The sequence below is a fragment of the Poecilia latipinna genome, unplaced genomic scaffold, assembly GCF_001443285.1.
Source record: "Poecilia latipinna isolate Pla-1442-1.1 unplaced genomic scaffold, P_latipinna-1.0 Scaffold1676, whole genome shotgun sequence".
NCBI classification, from domain to species: domain Eukaryota; kingdom Metazoa; phylum Chordata; class Actinopteri; order Cyprinodontiformes; family Poeciliidae; genus Poecilia; species Poecilia latipinna.
The window spans coordinates 25,426-43,000 of NW_015114292.1; the positions used below are offsets into that span (position 1 = coordinate 25,426).

The 17,575-nt window shown below is 35.2% G+C and overlaps 3 protein-coding genes across 3 annotated transcripts; 2 read left to right on the plus strand and 1 right to left on the minus strand.

The window, feature by feature from the left end:
* Positions 1–2,287: 2,287 nt before the first annotated feature.
* cd79b (CD79b molecule, immunoglobulin-associated beta) lies at positions 2,288–8,622 on the plus strand. The gene is made up of 5 exons (XM_015059998.1): positions 2,288–2,587; positions 4,183–4,479; positions 4,566–4,684; positions 6,101–6,154; positions 7,465–8,622. Exons 1-5 carry the CDS (start codon positions 2,536–2,538, stop codon positions 7,552–7,554), a joined length of 612 nt encoding a protein of 203 aa, XP_014915484.1. The 5' UTR covers positions 2,288–2,535; the 3' UTR covers positions 7,555–8,622.
* A 2-nt stretch (positions 8,623–8,624) lies between these two features.
* LOC106964457 (interferon a3-like) lies at positions 8,625–14,003 on the minus strand. Its single transcript, XM_015059999.1, has 5 exons — positions 13,872–14,003; positions 13,698–13,781; positions 13,455–13,604; positions 13,284–13,370; positions 8,625–8,854 (listed from the first exon to the last, which is right to left on the minus strand). Exons 1-5 carry the CDS (start codon positions 14,001–14,003, stop codon positions 8,756–8,758), a joined length of 552 nt encoding a protein of 183 aa, XP_014915485.1. The 3' UTR covers positions 8,625–8,755.
* A 2,069-nt stretch (positions 14,004–16,072) lies between these two features.
* LOC106964462 (interferon a3-like) lies at positions 16,073–17,027 on the plus strand. Its single transcript, XM_015060005.1, has 5 exons — positions 16,073–16,226; positions 16,307–16,390; positions 16,484–16,633; positions 16,756–16,842; positions 16,929–17,027. Exons 1-5 carry the CDS (start codon positions 16,095–16,097, stop codon positions 17,025–17,027), a joined length of 552 nt encoding a protein of 183 aa, XP_014915491.1. The 5' UTR covers positions 16,073–16,094.
* Positions 17,028–17,575: the final 548 nt, after the last annotated feature.

Below are 17,575 nucleotides of genomic sequence, written 5' to 3' on the forward strand. Positions count from 1 at the left end.
GCGAGCAAATATTACCATCTCTTGTTTTCTGTTATTTAGGAGAGTCCAGCAAAAAAACAGTTTGATAAAAACAGAATGATAAAGTTGGTAATGTCAGAAGAGTTGGGTTCCAATCGGGGTGCATTGTTCATTTTCCTGTTTCAGCCATTTTATACCTCCCGAAGACAAATCTGTTACTCAAACAGCCATTCATCTATTGACCTGAAGCATAGCTGCTGGAAACCGATTTCTTTGTAGAAATTTGAATTTATTTTTTACAGTGACAACGCATATTAGCAACATTTCTTATGCCCATTTAGCCAGAAGGCTCTTTTTCACCTGCACGCCCTAGACAGACGGTTAAAAAGTCACCCTAAAGGAATAAGTATAAATATTTACATTTACAAACATTAGATTTAGTAAAACTACATCCGAAGCTGAAATGCAAGTCCATATTTGAGGAGAGAGCAGCATTTAAATTTGATTTATCTGGTGTTGCCATGTTGTGAAAGCTGATAAAGCTAATGCAGTGAATACATACTGGACTGGTGCTACACAGAGCAGAGAATTAGGGAAATGTGATCAGCTTGGCTGACTTGAAAACTTCACTCTTGACTGGTTATGGCTGTTGCATAAGGAGCCTACCAGTTTTCAGTTAAACCTGTTTCTATGTCACCATTCATATGCAAGGCAAACTTGCATACAAATAATCTAAGCACGGCTTGAAAGAAGCAGCAAAATGATAATATAACACAAAAATAACTGATTAAAAAAAACTGATAACAGCTTCCAACTTTTAAGCATAGATAATAGATGCTGGCTTCCCTTGCTTAGTTCTTAGTAAGTAGTTCTCTGATGATTATGGGATTCTCAATTGCTTATGTGTGATTTTTGGACTGGCCGCATGTCAGTGGTTGGTGTTCTTGTTCAGGACACTGGCAACAGTACTTTGGTTAAATTATAAAAGCTTTTTCGGGAGAGGAAGAAGAGGAGGTAGCCATGGAGGACATGGTGACTGGACACCTCATGGTGCTGGTGACAAACAGAGAAGAGCGTGGGATTGTCCAAACTGGTTCAGACCATTATTTGGCTGACCAGAATCTGCTCTCTGTCAGAAAATGCCGAAAGCAAATAGGAGCGCACAATATTGATAAAAATGTGCAATGTGATATGTTGCAGGTGAAGTTGATGAATGCTGTTGAATATGACGGAATGAATCCCATTAAGCAACTAAATATTTAGGTAAAACATCTCTTCCTGCTTTGGATGAACAGCGAACACAGATTGCAGATAATAAGTAGTCTATATATTGTTATGGATATATGATTCTGCATCTTTCCTCTATCTCCTTTATCTGCTTGCATGCTAGCATGCACACGCATACACACACATTCACTTGTTATGTTAAGGAAATGAGTTCACAGGGGAATACCCTCTGTAGGACGAAGGCTTGGTAGGTTTAGGTGCCAAAAGGAATAGTCATGTTGTTCAATGCCACTCTGTGTTAGTCTCCTAATATTTTTCTGATGTTTCCATATATTATTACTTATGTAGATGTAATACATTGGACTGGTGATTTTAATCACATCAACATAGTTTATTAAAATTGTCGCATCCGATAACATCTGCTGTTTGCTGCAGTTCCCTAATGACTTTACCAGAACACCTTGCCTCCTTAAACGTGTTCCACCGCAATAAACGACAAACCTCACCAACTTTCTCACTGTGATAGGGAGCTTTAAACCATAGAATATTTATGAAACTCGGGGTGTTTGTTGCAATACGATTGTTTTTCAAAAGAATACTTGAACAGTGATAGATTGTAAAGGCCAAAAGGAAAAATAATAATAAAAATAATAATAATATGTCATGTCTTAATGACCTTTGTAGCGTGCCAATGATCCAAGGCACACCAGCATGTCCAGCTCCAAATGACTAAGATAAATAATCATTAAGACTGTGAAGTCGAATAGTCAGAGGCCAAAGTTGGATTGTGATGAAGCTGCTGTGACCTTAAACAGACCCACTCATGCTTGAAAGCCTCCCAGTGTGGCTGATTAAAAACAATTCTGCAAAGAAGAGTGGCTGAAAATCCCTCCACAGTGGTGTAAAAAAAAAGACACATTGCCAGTTAAAACAACTTAGAGTTAAGTTGCCATCTGTACCAAAAGGCTCAAATATATATATATATATATATATATATATATATATATATATATATATATATATATATATATATATATATATATATATATATATATATATATATATACATAGTTTTCTCTTTCAACTTCCTCGATTCAAAGGCTATAATAATTTTCTTTTAGTTTTAAATGAACTTTTCTTTCTTTTCCAGGCTGTAATATTGAAAGTGCATTGCTCAAAGTTATTTTGGTTTGTTGCTCTCCTCCCCTCATTTGCATGAGACTGAAGCTTGTCAGACGGACTCCACACCCACTCCTGTAGTAACAGCTTAATTCTTGTGCAGACTGCAGAGAGTCCTCCACGCACTCGCGGTGTCAACTGTTAAGTCGGTTTTTCCTTTTGCGTGTCATCATGCGTTGGACTCTAGCTGGATGCTTTGGATTTGTGTTGATAAGTATATCAGGTAATTATAAACTGTTGTCACACGGTTCACTTCACTTGTTAGCAAACTCGAGAAAACATGCAGGACCTGTAATTTTTCTGCCACACCTGTAATCAATGTCAGCAAATTGAATCTTGTTCCTCTAATAGCTGTGTGCTTTTATTGCTACGATGTTATTTAATCATATTTTTAAGGTCTGTTTAACCATTAAGGTCTGTTTAACCATAGCTACAAGGCGACACAGGAGTTTTGCATGTTATTTTTATCGTTACTTCCTGGCCATCTGGAGGTGAAAAGAGGAAGTTCTTGTCTGAGACAAAGAATATTATGTTATTGTCATGTTTATGAGCTTCCTTGAAATTATTTTACAATAGCTAAAGAACTTTGTTAAAAGCATTTCCTATCCTTTATGAGAAACTATGATCTCTACAAACTCAGTTGTCTTGTCACTTAATTGGTGGTTGTTTTCCTCACCTTTGAGTCACTCTGTAAATAAAATACAGGACAAAACGGATATAATTTTCTTTGAAGCATTAGACATCATGCGTATCTGTGTAATCACATTTTATTCAGTACATATTTTTATTATTATTATTATTATTATTTTTTTCCTTTGCTAATCAGTGTTAACATTTTGGTAAGTTGGACTTTTTGTTTGTTTAATTGTTTCATAGGATGCATAATTCTAATCATAAGCATTGAAAATCGATGTGGCTTACAAGTCTTGTTGCTATAGTAAACTGCTCTATTAACTTAATATTTGGTTCAATGTTGGTAAAATATTTAGTTTTAAAACATCAAAAAATAATAATAATCTTTTACAATTAAAAAGTGGATAAATATGGGATTCATTTGTTTTCTTTTGCTTATTTACATTATTTGAAAGAAATGACCCCTTATACTTGGATAAAGGATTCATGTGGATTTTCTCAGCAGAACTAATCAAATCATTTTGAATGCTTATTTTTTGAACTGACAAATTATCCCAGGTGCTTATATCCCAGGACTAAATACAGGTGATCAAAAAACTTTTAAACCCTAATATTTCAAAATATAATTGTTTCTCTGTATAAAATAAAATATAAACCCAATGTCTTGGATTTATGAGTTTCTTTCGCTATTTGCCATATTGTATTTGTTTTTCTTTTTTCTTGTCTCCTCTGGCATTCTATTTATAGTTGTCAGTTCAGTTGTTAGATTTCATATTTTATATTTTTCGTGTATTTAAAACGTGATTTAGGTTGTAGTTGCTGTTGTTTCAGATTCCCTCTGTTTATTTATTTCCTCAGGTCTCTGATTATTCATCTTGGCAGTCACTAGTCATTTCCCCCTCAGTTCCTAAGTTCAGGTTAGGACTTTTACAACCAGAATAATTACATGTCATAAGCATAAAAATACACTTGGTCTTTACGTTTTCCCAGCGCTTACACTAGGATTACCTCAGACGATAACCAGTAATAAGAATTAGATATCCAAATACAAAATTTGCCCAAGTAAATTATTTTCTTGTGTCCAAGTAAACTGTATTCAAAATTGAGACGGATCTCTTGAGGCTAAACGGAACGGCAAACTCTGTCTTTTTCAATTTCTTGTAACTTTTTCTGTTGTCTGCTCAGTCGCCCTGCAGATCAGCCAGAAACCCAGGTTCTACGGATTAAGACCTCGTAAGAATGTGCCTATTTACTGCCAAGTCTCACATCAACATCTGAAAAGCACAGTGGAGTGGCACAAAGCTGACAAATATGGCGCGGTCAAGAATAAGGTTATGGATAATGAAAGGATTCGGTTTGGACATCAACTTATGATCCAAAACGCTTTCCTGTACTTCAACGACCTCAAAGTAGAGGACAGAGGAGTGTATTACTGCTCAGTAAATGGCACTTTTGGCCCTGGAACTGAAGTACAAGTAGTCAGTAAGTGGACAAGACTCCGTGTGATAGATAAAAATAATACACAGTCAAAACACACCTCTAACTTCTCGTTTTTCACTCCATGATAGGGCCCTACGACCCTGTCAAAGCCCTGTACAGAAGCCAGATGAAGGATGGCCTTATTGTCCTGCAGGGCCTGCTGTTGGGTGTTTGTATCGGTGCTTATCTACTGCGTAGACAAAATCTGGTACGGGCTGCTTTCATCAAACTGTTCTTAACACAACAGCAAAAGCATATGCATTGTAAGGGAAATGATTATTTTGTTTTAACAATCAGACATAGGTTAGAAAAAGAGAAAGACAGTTTTTAATTTGGTAGTTGCGCATATCCATCGTCTGGTGTTCAAACACATCGCAGATTGAAATCTAGTGACTTTGTAGGGCACTGAGGTGGAGTGAACTCTTTATTATGACAAGAAACTAGCTCGAGATGATCTGAGCATTGTGGCTTTATGCATTACATTGCTGGCAGTAGTCATCAGAAGATCTGGTCATAAAGGGATAGACGTATTTAGCAACAACACTCAGGTATTTCTGCCTACCTAGATTAATACAAGTTAGATTAAATACAACTAGGGGTACTATTTGTATTAATCTGGTGTCAGGGTCACTCGATGGGGTTGTTGTGGTCAATATAAAATGATGTGCAGGTTAACCAAGCACATGCCGGGGTGTGTTTGACAAGTCGCAGTAATAGTTTGAATAAATTTACAGTAGCACAAAATCTGCTGAAGTAGTTTTAGCAGACACTTCTAACTTTACTTTATTTGCTTACTGGCACATTTAAATATTTATGGTTCCATTTCCAAATTTATTTAGCATCTAACATAGTTGAACAAATATTTATTCAGCTAAAAATTGTTTTATATATATAGTAAATGTGGCTCATTTATAGACATGCTTCTGTGTATCTATGTATATTTTATCAGCTTATAGCTTACATGGATATTACTGAAATTTCATGTGATGGAGCACGCGAAGTGGCACCTGACTGTGATTTGAAAGAAAAACAAAAGCAAGCGGGTTTCTGTTCAACCCGCTTCACTCCGATATCCCCGAATCAAACCCAGTGGAGCTCTGTTCAGAAGTGATCCACTCTAAAACATTAAATTTTACATTTCAGTTTTTACGTATGCGTTTAACTACTGACTGATTCAAATCTCTTCGAATTCGTCCGCGTATTAAATGCATTCACTTCCCGTTTTGATTAATTCATAATGTATTTAAATAATATATAAAGACTTACTATTTGTTAAATTGTGGCACTTTTGGTGGGCCTGGGTATGAGAGTTAAGCTAACAGAGTAATTGATGTCTCTAAATAACACAAATAAAATGAAAAAGATAAAACATATGAATACATAAGGTAGTAAGCAAAGAACACTGGTAATGTAACATAAAGTACATTCAAAAGTACTGAATATAGGCATTTGTATATAAATTCTGGTCTTGACTGTGCTCCAGAGGTTCTCTTTTCTTCATAATAATAATTACACAAAATAGAGCTTTTTTTAAAAAAAATACATGGATGGATATATCTATTTAAAGTCATCATAAATATCATGCCAAATATCTAACCTGGTTTCTTTCTTCCCTTTCATGTAGATGAAAGATAACGACAGCTTATACGAAGAGCCTGAAACTGACCACATATATGAGGTTTGTTTAACCTGGTTTGACATTTCCTTTGTTCAATTATTTTTAATAAAGATGTGTCACATTCAAACCTCTTCACAGATGTGCCTGTTTTGCATGACAAGTACAAGTGTAATCTTGACAGGCAACAGGAAGCTCTGGCTCTGTGCATCATTAACCTTTTAACCACAACTGCTTTGTTTGTTCTCCATCCTTTGTTGGAGCTGCTGGCAGCTTTGTGTCTGGACTACGCTTTGCCTGTCGCCAGAATTGATTCAGGGTAACATTAAAATTAGTATCTGTAGATTAAGAAATACACTGTGACGCGTTTTTGTTGCTATAAAGAGAAGTCACTGACAATAGTTATCGAATTAAGCATCTAATATATATGATTTTACAGTAAAATTATAAAATATTATTAAAATATTAGGGATCTACGGACTTACTTTTGAGTAAGAATACTGCTGTAAATGGTTAAATGTAGTTACATTTATTGTACATTGCTCATTTAAATATGAACCAGCAACTGTAATGTGGAAATATTCCACTAAGGCCAAAAACAATATTTTATTTTAAGATTGAGTGGTTGTTGTCTCTGATTAATTAATATTTCTGTTGTTAATTAAATTATCCTACATATTTTTTTTTAAATGGAACATAATCCTCCAGCAACATAAGTTAAAATAAAGATAAGACATCATAGAACTGCTGAGAATACAACAATTTTTCCTTGAAAGTAATTAAGTCTATAATAATGTGCATTGCTTCAATACTGCTGTGAATTCTAAATTAACTCTATTATTATTATCAATGATTATTTATTTGCAATATTTGGTCAATGTAAAGAATTTATACATTTTTCTATTGATTTTATTCTACAATATTGTATCACATTGTATTGTATTCTAGATTTGTAATCCAAAACTACAGACTGGTCTTAAAACGTTTTGTTTCTTTTGCGAAGTTTTTTACAATGTTCATTGTTGGGGATTTATACATCTGCTGCATGGTAGGTCAGACCCAAGTAGACTTTTTATTATCATTCCGTTATTTTCTTGGAAAAAACAAAGTAGTACTACTCAGAATGACCCTTTCTAGGAAGGTCATCAAAGCTGATGCAAATATTTGTTGTTAATGTCAGCATTTCTTTTTTTTTTTTTTTTTTTTGACATCTAGCAGCTGCACTTTCTTGTGTCTGAGTCATTCATGCAAATGAAAGTGTACTCAGAGATAAAGAAAAGTCTTTCTTAGCTATTGCTTGGCTCTTTTGAATATACATTGGATTCAGACACATTTATGCAAGTGGATTAATTTCATCTAATCCCCACTTTTAGGGCTTGGCCATTGAGGCATGTGGAGGAGGTCTGTATGAAGATCTCACGGCGTACGCTCGGGCTGAGGGAGCCGAGGCCCCGTGGGAGTGAGACCGACATTTCCTGCCGCCCCATTGATATGGAGTGCATACTCATCATTTTCAGTTGTGCAGTGAAAAGCAGACGGACGGAGCCTCCTGTCGGGTGTGAATATATCTGTGTTTTACCCAGAATGGTGCAGTTTTTGTCATATGCTTAAGACGGTTTACTTCTACATTTTCCAGCATTTGCCCTACAAAATCACAGCAGCTGACAGTCGTGACCCAGCAGGACAGAAACGTCACTGCTAACTAAATCTAAAGGACATCAACACAATTCAAACAACAACAAAGACCCTCCGTTGGTGGTTGTTGTATGAATGCATGAACTGTGTCCCAGGGTGGGTTTGTAAATGTTATGTTTTTCTTTCAAAAAATCGGAACAGTAGAGTCATTATCTTCAAGTTTGATCCGTCTCATCATTTTAGATTTTGGATTAGGAATGATCGACGGATTCTTTATAAAACAGTAATACAGTATTTTAATTAATGACCTCAATACTGTAATTTCAGGTATAAAAAAACATCAGCTTTCTTAGCTACCCATGTTGTGCAGCAATGTATTTTCTTATGGCACTCGTTGCCTGGAGATGACAGTATAGAAAACAGATCCTCATTCAATCATAACTACATTGCTCTATCTTATAACATTCTTGTGTGTGTCTTGTCAAAAATATTCATTCTTACATTTACTTTGGTTTCTAAAGTCCAGAGAGGGGTACATAACCCCATCTTTAAAAACCACTATGCTAAAGCATGCTTTCGGCTGATTTTTGCATTGATAATTTTATACATTTTAGTGTTGATTGTGAAAGAAATTGTTTGCTCTAACTAACATCTGAAATTTCAGCAGGATTTTTACTTTTTTAGTTTTTTTTTTTGTGCTTTATATAATTATTTGATAAACTTTGTTGTATCTGATTTTGTTACCGTTTTGTCACCTGACGGCAGCGTACAACTGCTCCCCATTAGAGCCTCGGCGAGGCTGACTTCATGTTCATCAGTGTGTAACAGAAAACAGATTTCAGGTTGCTTCATAGGGTGATTTTTATTGTTTTTAAATAAAATGTTTTTAAATAAAACATGTTTATAAAAATGTGTCTCTCGGAATATATTTTATAGTCAGTTCCATGTTCTTTAATACAAAAATAAGCAATAAATAGACACATAAATAAGCAAATGAATAAACAGATCGCTGTCAGAAAAGCAGAGGTTTCAGTTGGAGACGAACAGAGAAGAAACCAGGTGGTCCGCTCTGATTAGATGGAGTTTGATTTCCCTCCGGATCAGCTCCCAGGCTTCAGCGCTGTGTCCCTGTGGAATAAGTAACATGTCAAAACTGTTGGTTGTGTTCAAAGACGAACTAATAAAACAGGTGACAAGTTTAGCCACCTAATTAAAAAAGGGAGACTCGCCATCTGTCCAAACACGCTGTTTGAGAGTCTCTTAAAGTATACGTGCAGCCTCCTGTTTGGCCTTCTTGGGTTTCCAACCTAAAAAAATAAAAGGAAATAATGAAATGAATATGTATTCATTAAATGGATTCTGTTTATGTGGGGTTAACACCCACAGTATTCATATGTATTTTTCCTCATGACATTTTACTGGACCTTTATGTGAGAGACCAACACAAAGGAGCACTAAAATGGGAAGTGAAAAGTGAAATGATGTATGGTTTTGAAATGTTCTTACAGATAGAGATCTAAAAGGGTTAAGTGTGCTATGCATTTATATTGAGCCTCTCTACTCTGACGTGAAATCCAGTGTGCAACCAGCAGCCGACAGAAGTTCACGATTTAGCAAGTAAAGTAAACCTGTGGTAACTCTGGAGGAGCGGCAGAGCTACACAGCTGAGACTGGAGAATCTTTGAACAACAACTATTTGTTGTGTCATTGAAAATCTTATAAGGAGTGGTGAGAAGAAAGCCATTGCTGAAAGAAGGAAGCCATAAGAAATCTTGTTTGGAATTTACCTCTAGCCAAATATGGATAAATGCTACTTGTGTGAGAAAACTAACAATGCGCATCCTGCTCCAAATATGTAATAATTTAATTAGACAAAATTAGAATATGCTCACTAAATGTGGTGTTTTTACAAATTGCAATTGTAAGTCATCACTATTAACAGAAATAAATGCTTGTAAAAGGCAGCCTGTAAGTAAGCCATTCAAACCGTTTTACTTTGTGGATGGAGTTATTGAAATAAAATAAGTTTTCAATAATGTTCTAATTTTTCAAATAAGGCATTGCAAGATATGAAAATTGTTTACAATGACCTTCTGTTTAATTTGACTGAGTTAAGGTTGTCTTATAAAAGGTAATTGGAATAGATCTTAGTCTATGGATCTGCAAACACTGTAGTCACATCAAAACTTGTTGGCTAATTTGTCATTTTGTAACCTTTTCCTTCAACATGATCATTTGCTACTTTGTTTTGGTCTATTACATAAACCATATTATTGTACAATCAGGTATGTGGTTATATTGTGACAAAACTTTATGTCGAAATCGAGTGTGACTACATGCTGCAAGATAAATCAGAGGTTTACAAATGAATTGTACTTACGCAGAGCTGTAGTTCATCAGCCTGTTTGTTGACAACATTGAGAAAGTGTTCCATTGTCACCTCCTGCCATGGTGAAGAGCCGTCATCTTCCTTAAACAGGGCAGAAACCTCCTTCAGAACCTGGACAGTGAAGGCAAGTTTACCCTCTGCCTGGAACAAGGAGGAGGGACCATTCACAGGTTACTACATGCAAATAATCAAAAATAAATATTAATTTTTGATTTTGTAGATGCCTTACAGATGCTCCTGAAGCCTGGTGGTAGAGAGGATAAGGGAATGGCGCAATGTTCACCTCGGGGTCCTGATTCACGTAATGGTAAGCCTGCATAGTATAAAGACATAAACATCAGCAAATACTCCGAACTTATCAAATACTAAATATAGAAAAAAAAAATCTGGTCTCTTATCATCATGTCCAGCAGAGTTAATGAGTTTGTGCTGTACTGTCTGAATTTATGCTCCATCCACCTGCAGCTCAGGGGAGAGCATGCGCAGAACAGACTGAGAAAAATACAGGCGAAGAAAATTCTGCTCAGCATCTTGATTTTATTTTATTTTTTATGTAAACACAAATTTCCTCTCAATATGAATGGATTCCAGATGTGTGCGGGTGTTCTGATGGATCTGACATGCAGCGGCTCCTTTAAATTAAGGCGCACAGATTTCATTTTCGAAATACGTGCAGCTTAACTCGGAACGTCAATTTCCCACCTCAGCAGTAACACATTTCGCATTCAATTAGCAAAACGTAATTGAGGATTAATTTGAATATTTATAGATGCAGCACGCACTCAAAAAGGCTTGGAGTCCAAATTATGACATCATGAAAAATAAATAATTAGCTTCATAATGTTTTATTTTTATTTCTTCGCCGATGAGGAAATACTACGATTAATAATTTTTAAGCAATGTCTTATTTTATGTTAACTTGCAACCTGAGTAAACATAACATGTCAATAAAATGTTTTGTGAAAGGAAAAACAAAACATGTTTTTTTTTTAGAGTTAGAAGAAATGGTGTGGCTACATAAACTACAAGGTGTGTTTACAATCCGATAGGTGCCATAAACGGGAAGTTCCTGCGGAGAAATGAAAGCGTCCGCGGCCCGTGACGCGCGTTGACGCTCCTTCCTTGGAATCGTTCAGCGATATTTCATGTTGTCCCACCTGAAACACGGTGTGTGAAAACAATATATATATATAATTGTTTCAGGAGAATAGTTCATCACTCCACCTTTCATAATCAGATTAAAGAGCAAATGACCAATTACTTACATTTGAATTCCAGAAAATTTATGTAGAATTTGGTGCACTACATTGGTTTCTGGTTAGTTAAAATGAAGTCATCAGGCTCTATAAAAGTTTTTTTTTCCTCTAATAAATACAAATCTATTCATTGATATCGATCCAAATTGTCGTACTCAGTGCATTAATTTCAACGTCATTAATTTTATGAACAACTTTTTGTTTGTTTTACTTTTATTGCCGTGTATGCTAAGTGTGAAAATGTAAATAAAATAATATATTTTACAGTAGAAATTCAAATATAAGAGATATATATATTTTTTAAGAAATCAGTCTAACATTTTAAGTGGGCTTCTAATAAAAAATGCATTTGTTCATGCGCCCTCTGGTGATAAAAAACAGTGATTGTATTGATTCGACACCGCATCCAGGCTAGAACAAAATTTGACATTTGAAACAATGAGATTAAAAATGAGCCAAATTTTAAGTTGTGTCAAACTGTTGTGAAAACAGAGCAAAGAATTAATTCAGGCAGTAGTATTTTTCCGCATCATAGTTTAAAATTAATAAACGTATTTTGATTAATTAAAAAAATAAAAACGAAATAAAATTCTCAATCTATTCCTAATAATGTAAATTAGGCCTAATTACCAAATTCCTGGATGCAGTTGTAATTTGCTTAAGGTGTAAACGATGATATACATTTGAAAACATATATTTCCTGATCAACTCTAAAACAAACAGATAAACATTAATACTTCTTTGTATTTGTTTCTCAACCCAGGAGTCTTATAGTGATGGTGTATCCAAGTAGGGACAGGGACATTTAAGCATCTTGGTAGAATACTAAATGAGTCCAAGCTTTATGACTAATTTAGCGACTGTATTTATTTTAAAAACAACCTGACTCAAAAAGTGAGTTAGGATCTCAAAATGCCACACATTATGGAGAGATTATGGAACAGCTGTGGAACTTCCCAGGACTTCCACCGCTACAAAAACCTCCTCAAGACCAGATCAACATCTTATCCAGGAGACTTTAAAAGAACCCATAGTGACATCTAAAGCACTACAGACTTTATTTGTCTGTATTAAGCTCAGTATGATTCAACAAGGCTGGACAAAAAAAAAAGGCATTCAAGGGACAGTTGCAAAACCACTGTTGATCAAAATGAACACAGGGGCCCAAATAGTTTTGATTAAATTATCCTGTGGACTCTGGAGACAAAGGTGGAACTTCATATTGACATTCACACATTGTTGACAGAAAGGTGGTTTGGGGTTACGTTGCTGCTTCAGGACTTGAATGAGTTGCTGAAAGTGGGAATCATAAATTCTTCTAGAAAATCTTGATGCCATCACTTCAACATCAAGCGAGCCCCAGGTATGACAACCTCTGAATCAGTCGAAAATAAACAAAATAAGCTTTTAGAGTGACTTAGTCAGTTAAATTAATATTTTCTTTTATTAAATATTCCAACTGCATATTTCTTTGAATCTGACTATCCTTTTGTTTTAATTTTGGTGGGAACTGAAAGACTTCTTCCATACTACTGAAGCAAAATGAATGAATAAAACTCAAAGTCATTTTTGTAGTTTTTGTTTCTTTAATCATTTTTATTTCCACAAGAAGAAACAGAAGGAAATACGAGCTTGGGTAACAGCAGAAGCATTACATTAAGAATGAATAGGTAAATAAATACTTAAATAATAAATTAAAGGTTCGGCCATATTCATCAGTTTTGGTTGGAGGGGAGCAGAGAGGAAACCAGGAGGTCTGCTTTGATTAGACAGACTTTGACTTCCCTCCTGATCAGCTCCCAGGCGTCAGCACTGTGGTCCTGAAGATGCAACAATGTTATCATTATTATTACATTATGCAGCTTTAAAACATTATGTAGATATAGAAGAAGAGTGATCATAAAAAACAAACCTTTTTCTTCAGGATTTCATTTGACATCCTCTTGAAATACAGGTGGAGCTTGGTGTTCTGTTTCTTCGATTCTCCCCGAGACCCAATCTGACGCAGGAAAAGAAAAACAAGCTTGAGAATTATAATTTTCATAGTTTAATTGAAATGTTTCATTTAAAAAAAAAATCTTACACACGAGTGAAGTTCATCAGCCTGTCTGTTGACGACATTGAGAAAGTTCTCCACTGTGACCTCCTGCCATGATGCAGAGCTGTGATCTTCCTCAAACAGGGCAGAGACCTCCTTCAGGATGTGAACTGCGAAGGAAAGTTTACCTTCAGCCTGGAACAAGAGGAAGAACAGGAAAACTGTGAGATGACTGGAAGAATAATTGCTGTCTCATCTACAATAAATAATAAGCTGTAGAGGACTTACTGATGCTTTGGATGCCTGGCTGTACAGATGATCAGGGAAGGGCACAGTGTTCTCTCCATCAGTGCTGTTAGTCATGTTTTTCGCCTGCAGCACACACAGACACACATGTCAGACAATAAATACATTTTTACACATTAGATGAACTTCAAAAAGTCTCAAAATCTGGTCTCTTACCATCATATCCAGCAAATCCAAAGAGTTTTCGCTGTACGGTCTGAATCTGTGCTCCATCCACCTGCAGCTCAGAGCAGAACATGCGCAGAACAGACCGAGAAACACACAAGCGATGAAAATCCTGCTCAGCATTTTGACTTTGTCTTTTAAATGAATTATAAATCTTTTCTGTATGAAGTCGGATGTCTCCTGGTGTTGCTGTGTTGAAGCAGAGCTTCAGCGGAGCATTTAAACTAGAGCGAACAGATTTCGTTTTCTTAACTGTTCATCTCAACGTCATCTGCGGTTCTTGGATGCGGGCGGAAGATTTCAGATTTGAAGTAGAAAATAAATAAATAAATAAATAAATAAATAAATAAATAAATAAATAAATAAATAAATAAATAAATAAATATTACAGGGTTTTTTTCTTGATTCGATACCAGGCCTTGCAGAAACAGACAAATGGGAATGAACCCAAAAGGTCCTATCATGTATTCATTGCAGACAACCCAATGAATACATGATAGGAAAAAGTCATGTATATAAAAATACTAAATAAAGAATAAACATGAAGTGCTTAGTTTTTTTTTGTTTAATATAGCTATATGTTTGTATCTCTTATAGATTTGATTCTCTTGAATATGTCTGTAAAACGTGTTTGTGTGAAGTCTATTTCTTCTTCTTCGATAATGTCATCTAAATTAACTAAGAAAAGCTTGTTTGTAAAAAAAAAAAAAAGAAGAGTTGTTTATGCAATGTCCTTCCATACTATACGGCATTATTTTATTTTAATTGTTTAAATAACTAAAATAACTGTCATGCCCGCCAGTTCCAGCTAATACAAAGATGAAATATCATTGGTTGTGAGCGTCAGAGCCGCTTTCACGTTTCTGAACTTTCCCTGATATCGGTTCCTGTTTACTCGCACTGACGAAGTGATGCAACTCAAACAACTTCGGACACATATGTTGTCATTCATTCCTAAATCAATAAAATAAATATCTGTAAGTACACAATAAAATATTCTAGGGCGCGTTTATTTATTTATTTATTTATTTATTTATTTATTTATTTATTTATTTATTTAGGAAAATAATTTAGTCTCTCAGAGACTTTGCAACATTGTTTCAGCCTTTCTTATGCACATTTATTAACAAAATAATATTGCATTTTATTATAAAGCCATGATAATATATTAATTTCTACCGTCTTTCCATTTGATACCCGTCAGGGTGACACTTACTATCGACAATTTTTATACCCATGAAATTCTTTCTCAGCCCTTCCAATGTTCATTTCGTACCGTAAACAAACCATTTCGTTCCACGCGTACTTTACTATTATTTATTCATGACAGGTTTTTTTTTTTTTTTACACATTTACTTACGGTAGTCTATACTTCATCTTAGGTTTCCCATTCTGGTAAAATACACAAATCAAGATGAGATGAAAAAAGGAGACGTACAACAAATAAAACAAAGCATAACTACTTTTTAAATTGTTCTAACTGAAGAATATTTTGTTGTATATTATTGGAAGCACAATCAGAAGTGTAAAATTTTCAGAGAATCTATGATCGTGTCTTGGACTTCCACTTAGGTGATAATGAGGAGGACTTTGGTGATTGGTACGAAATGTCTTGCAACAGACGACACAGTTTCGTGCCAGAAAAAGTCAAGTACAAAACGACCAAAACGTTCAAGAAAAAAAAAATGACCGGCATCCCTTCGTCCTTGACAACCCTGTCCGTTTTGTCACTTCTCTTACCTGGCCTCGATACAGGGTTGAATCAGCTAACTTTATAGGTTACTTAACTTCTTACCTCAGAAAGTGTTTTTTTTTTTTTTTTTTTTTTTTAATTGACTGTGTGTAAACTTCTGAAAAAAAGTTTCATTTGGTGTCAGGTTAATGAACATATAAAAACAGGATATATGAAATAAGAGTCTAATTAATTTGTGCTTAGTCGCTGCAGCTTTTTTCGAAATTCCGTTTAAACTTCATTTTAGATCATATTTGGCAAAAGTATTTCACTCCTTCACTCGGATTTACACCATACGAGCAATGTTCGTTTTCTACCTGCATGAAAGCCGCTGGCTTTTCCCCGCAGGTGTGTCCGGAAAGCGAAATCTCTTCGCTCTGGCTTAAATGCTCCGCTGCGGCTCTGCTTCAACAACACCACCAGGAGACATCGGAGTTCGTATACAAAGAAGCTTTATTGTTTAGTTAAAGGACAAAATCAAGATGCAGAGCAGGATTTTCTACGCTTGTGTGTTTCTCGGTCTGTTCTGCGCATGCTCCGCGCTGAGCTGCAGGTGGATGGAGCACAGATTCAGACCGTACAGCGAAAACTCTTTGGATCTGCTGGATGTGATGGTAAGAGACCAGATTTTGAGACTTTTTGAAGTTCATCTATGTTTAAAAATGTGTAAATGTCTGACGTGTGTGTGCTGCAGGCAAAAAACATGACTAACAGCACTGATGGAGAGAACACTGTGCCCTTCCCTGATCATCTGTACAGTCAGGCATCCAAAGCATCAGTAAGTCCTCTACAGCTTATGATTTATTGTAGATGAGGGAGCAATTATTCTTTCAGTCATCTCACAGTTTTCCTGTTCTTCCTCTTGTTCCAGGCTGAAGGTAAACTTTCCTTCGCAGTTCACATCCTGAAGGAGGTTTCTGCCCTGTTTGAGGAAGATCAAAGCTCTGCATCATGGCAGGAGGTCACAGTGGAGAACTTTCTCAATGTCGTCAACAGACAGGCTGATGAACTTCACTCATGTGTAAGTTCACCTCGATTCAGATTGGATATGTTTCATAACAATTTAATGTAAACACATCTCACAACAAATTTACAAAACATAATCTATAAACCTGACTTTTTTTCTCTCTCTAATTATTTCAGATTAAAGGTCATAGCCACATGAAGAAGAGAAACACCAAGCTGCACTTGTATTTCAAGAGGTTATCCAATGAAATCCTGGCAAAAATGGTCAGTACAAATTACTTTTCTGCTGCCATGCGTCAGTTTCAAAACTGCATAATGTAATAATAATGATAACATTGTTGTGTCTTCAGGGCCACAGTGCTGACGCCTGGGAGCTGATCAGGAGGGAAGTCAAAGTCTGTCTCATCAAAGCAGACCTCCTGGTTTCCTCTCTGCTCCCCTCCAACTAACATATTGAACATGCTGACACATTATTAATTAATTAATTAATTAATTAATTATTTAATTAATTAATTAATTAATTAATTAATTAATTTATTTATTTATTTATTTATTTATTTTATTACTTTCTGTTATTGCTTTTTATTTCATGTTTTATATATATACAGATATATGTATTGACTATGTTTCCTTTTTTCTCCCTTAATCATTGCAAATCAATTGAAATATAAATAATGATAATTTTTGTACAAACAGATTATTAAAAAAAAAATCATCTCTTCTACCCAAATGAATGTGTTTCTATCTGCATTACTGTTATACAGGTAACTTTATAAATTATTTACATCAAAAAGTCTGTGGAATATCCAATGCCTTTTGAGAGCATTTCAACTCTTTGTTTCATCATTGTTTATTTCGCACCAGCAAACTTAAATGTATTTTAGGTATACCAGCAGTTCATGATGTGAAGTAACAAGGAAATAATACCTCATAATAATTTAGATAGGACATGAAATATGCCATGCTCTCATTAGAAGGGCTTTGATATCATAAAATA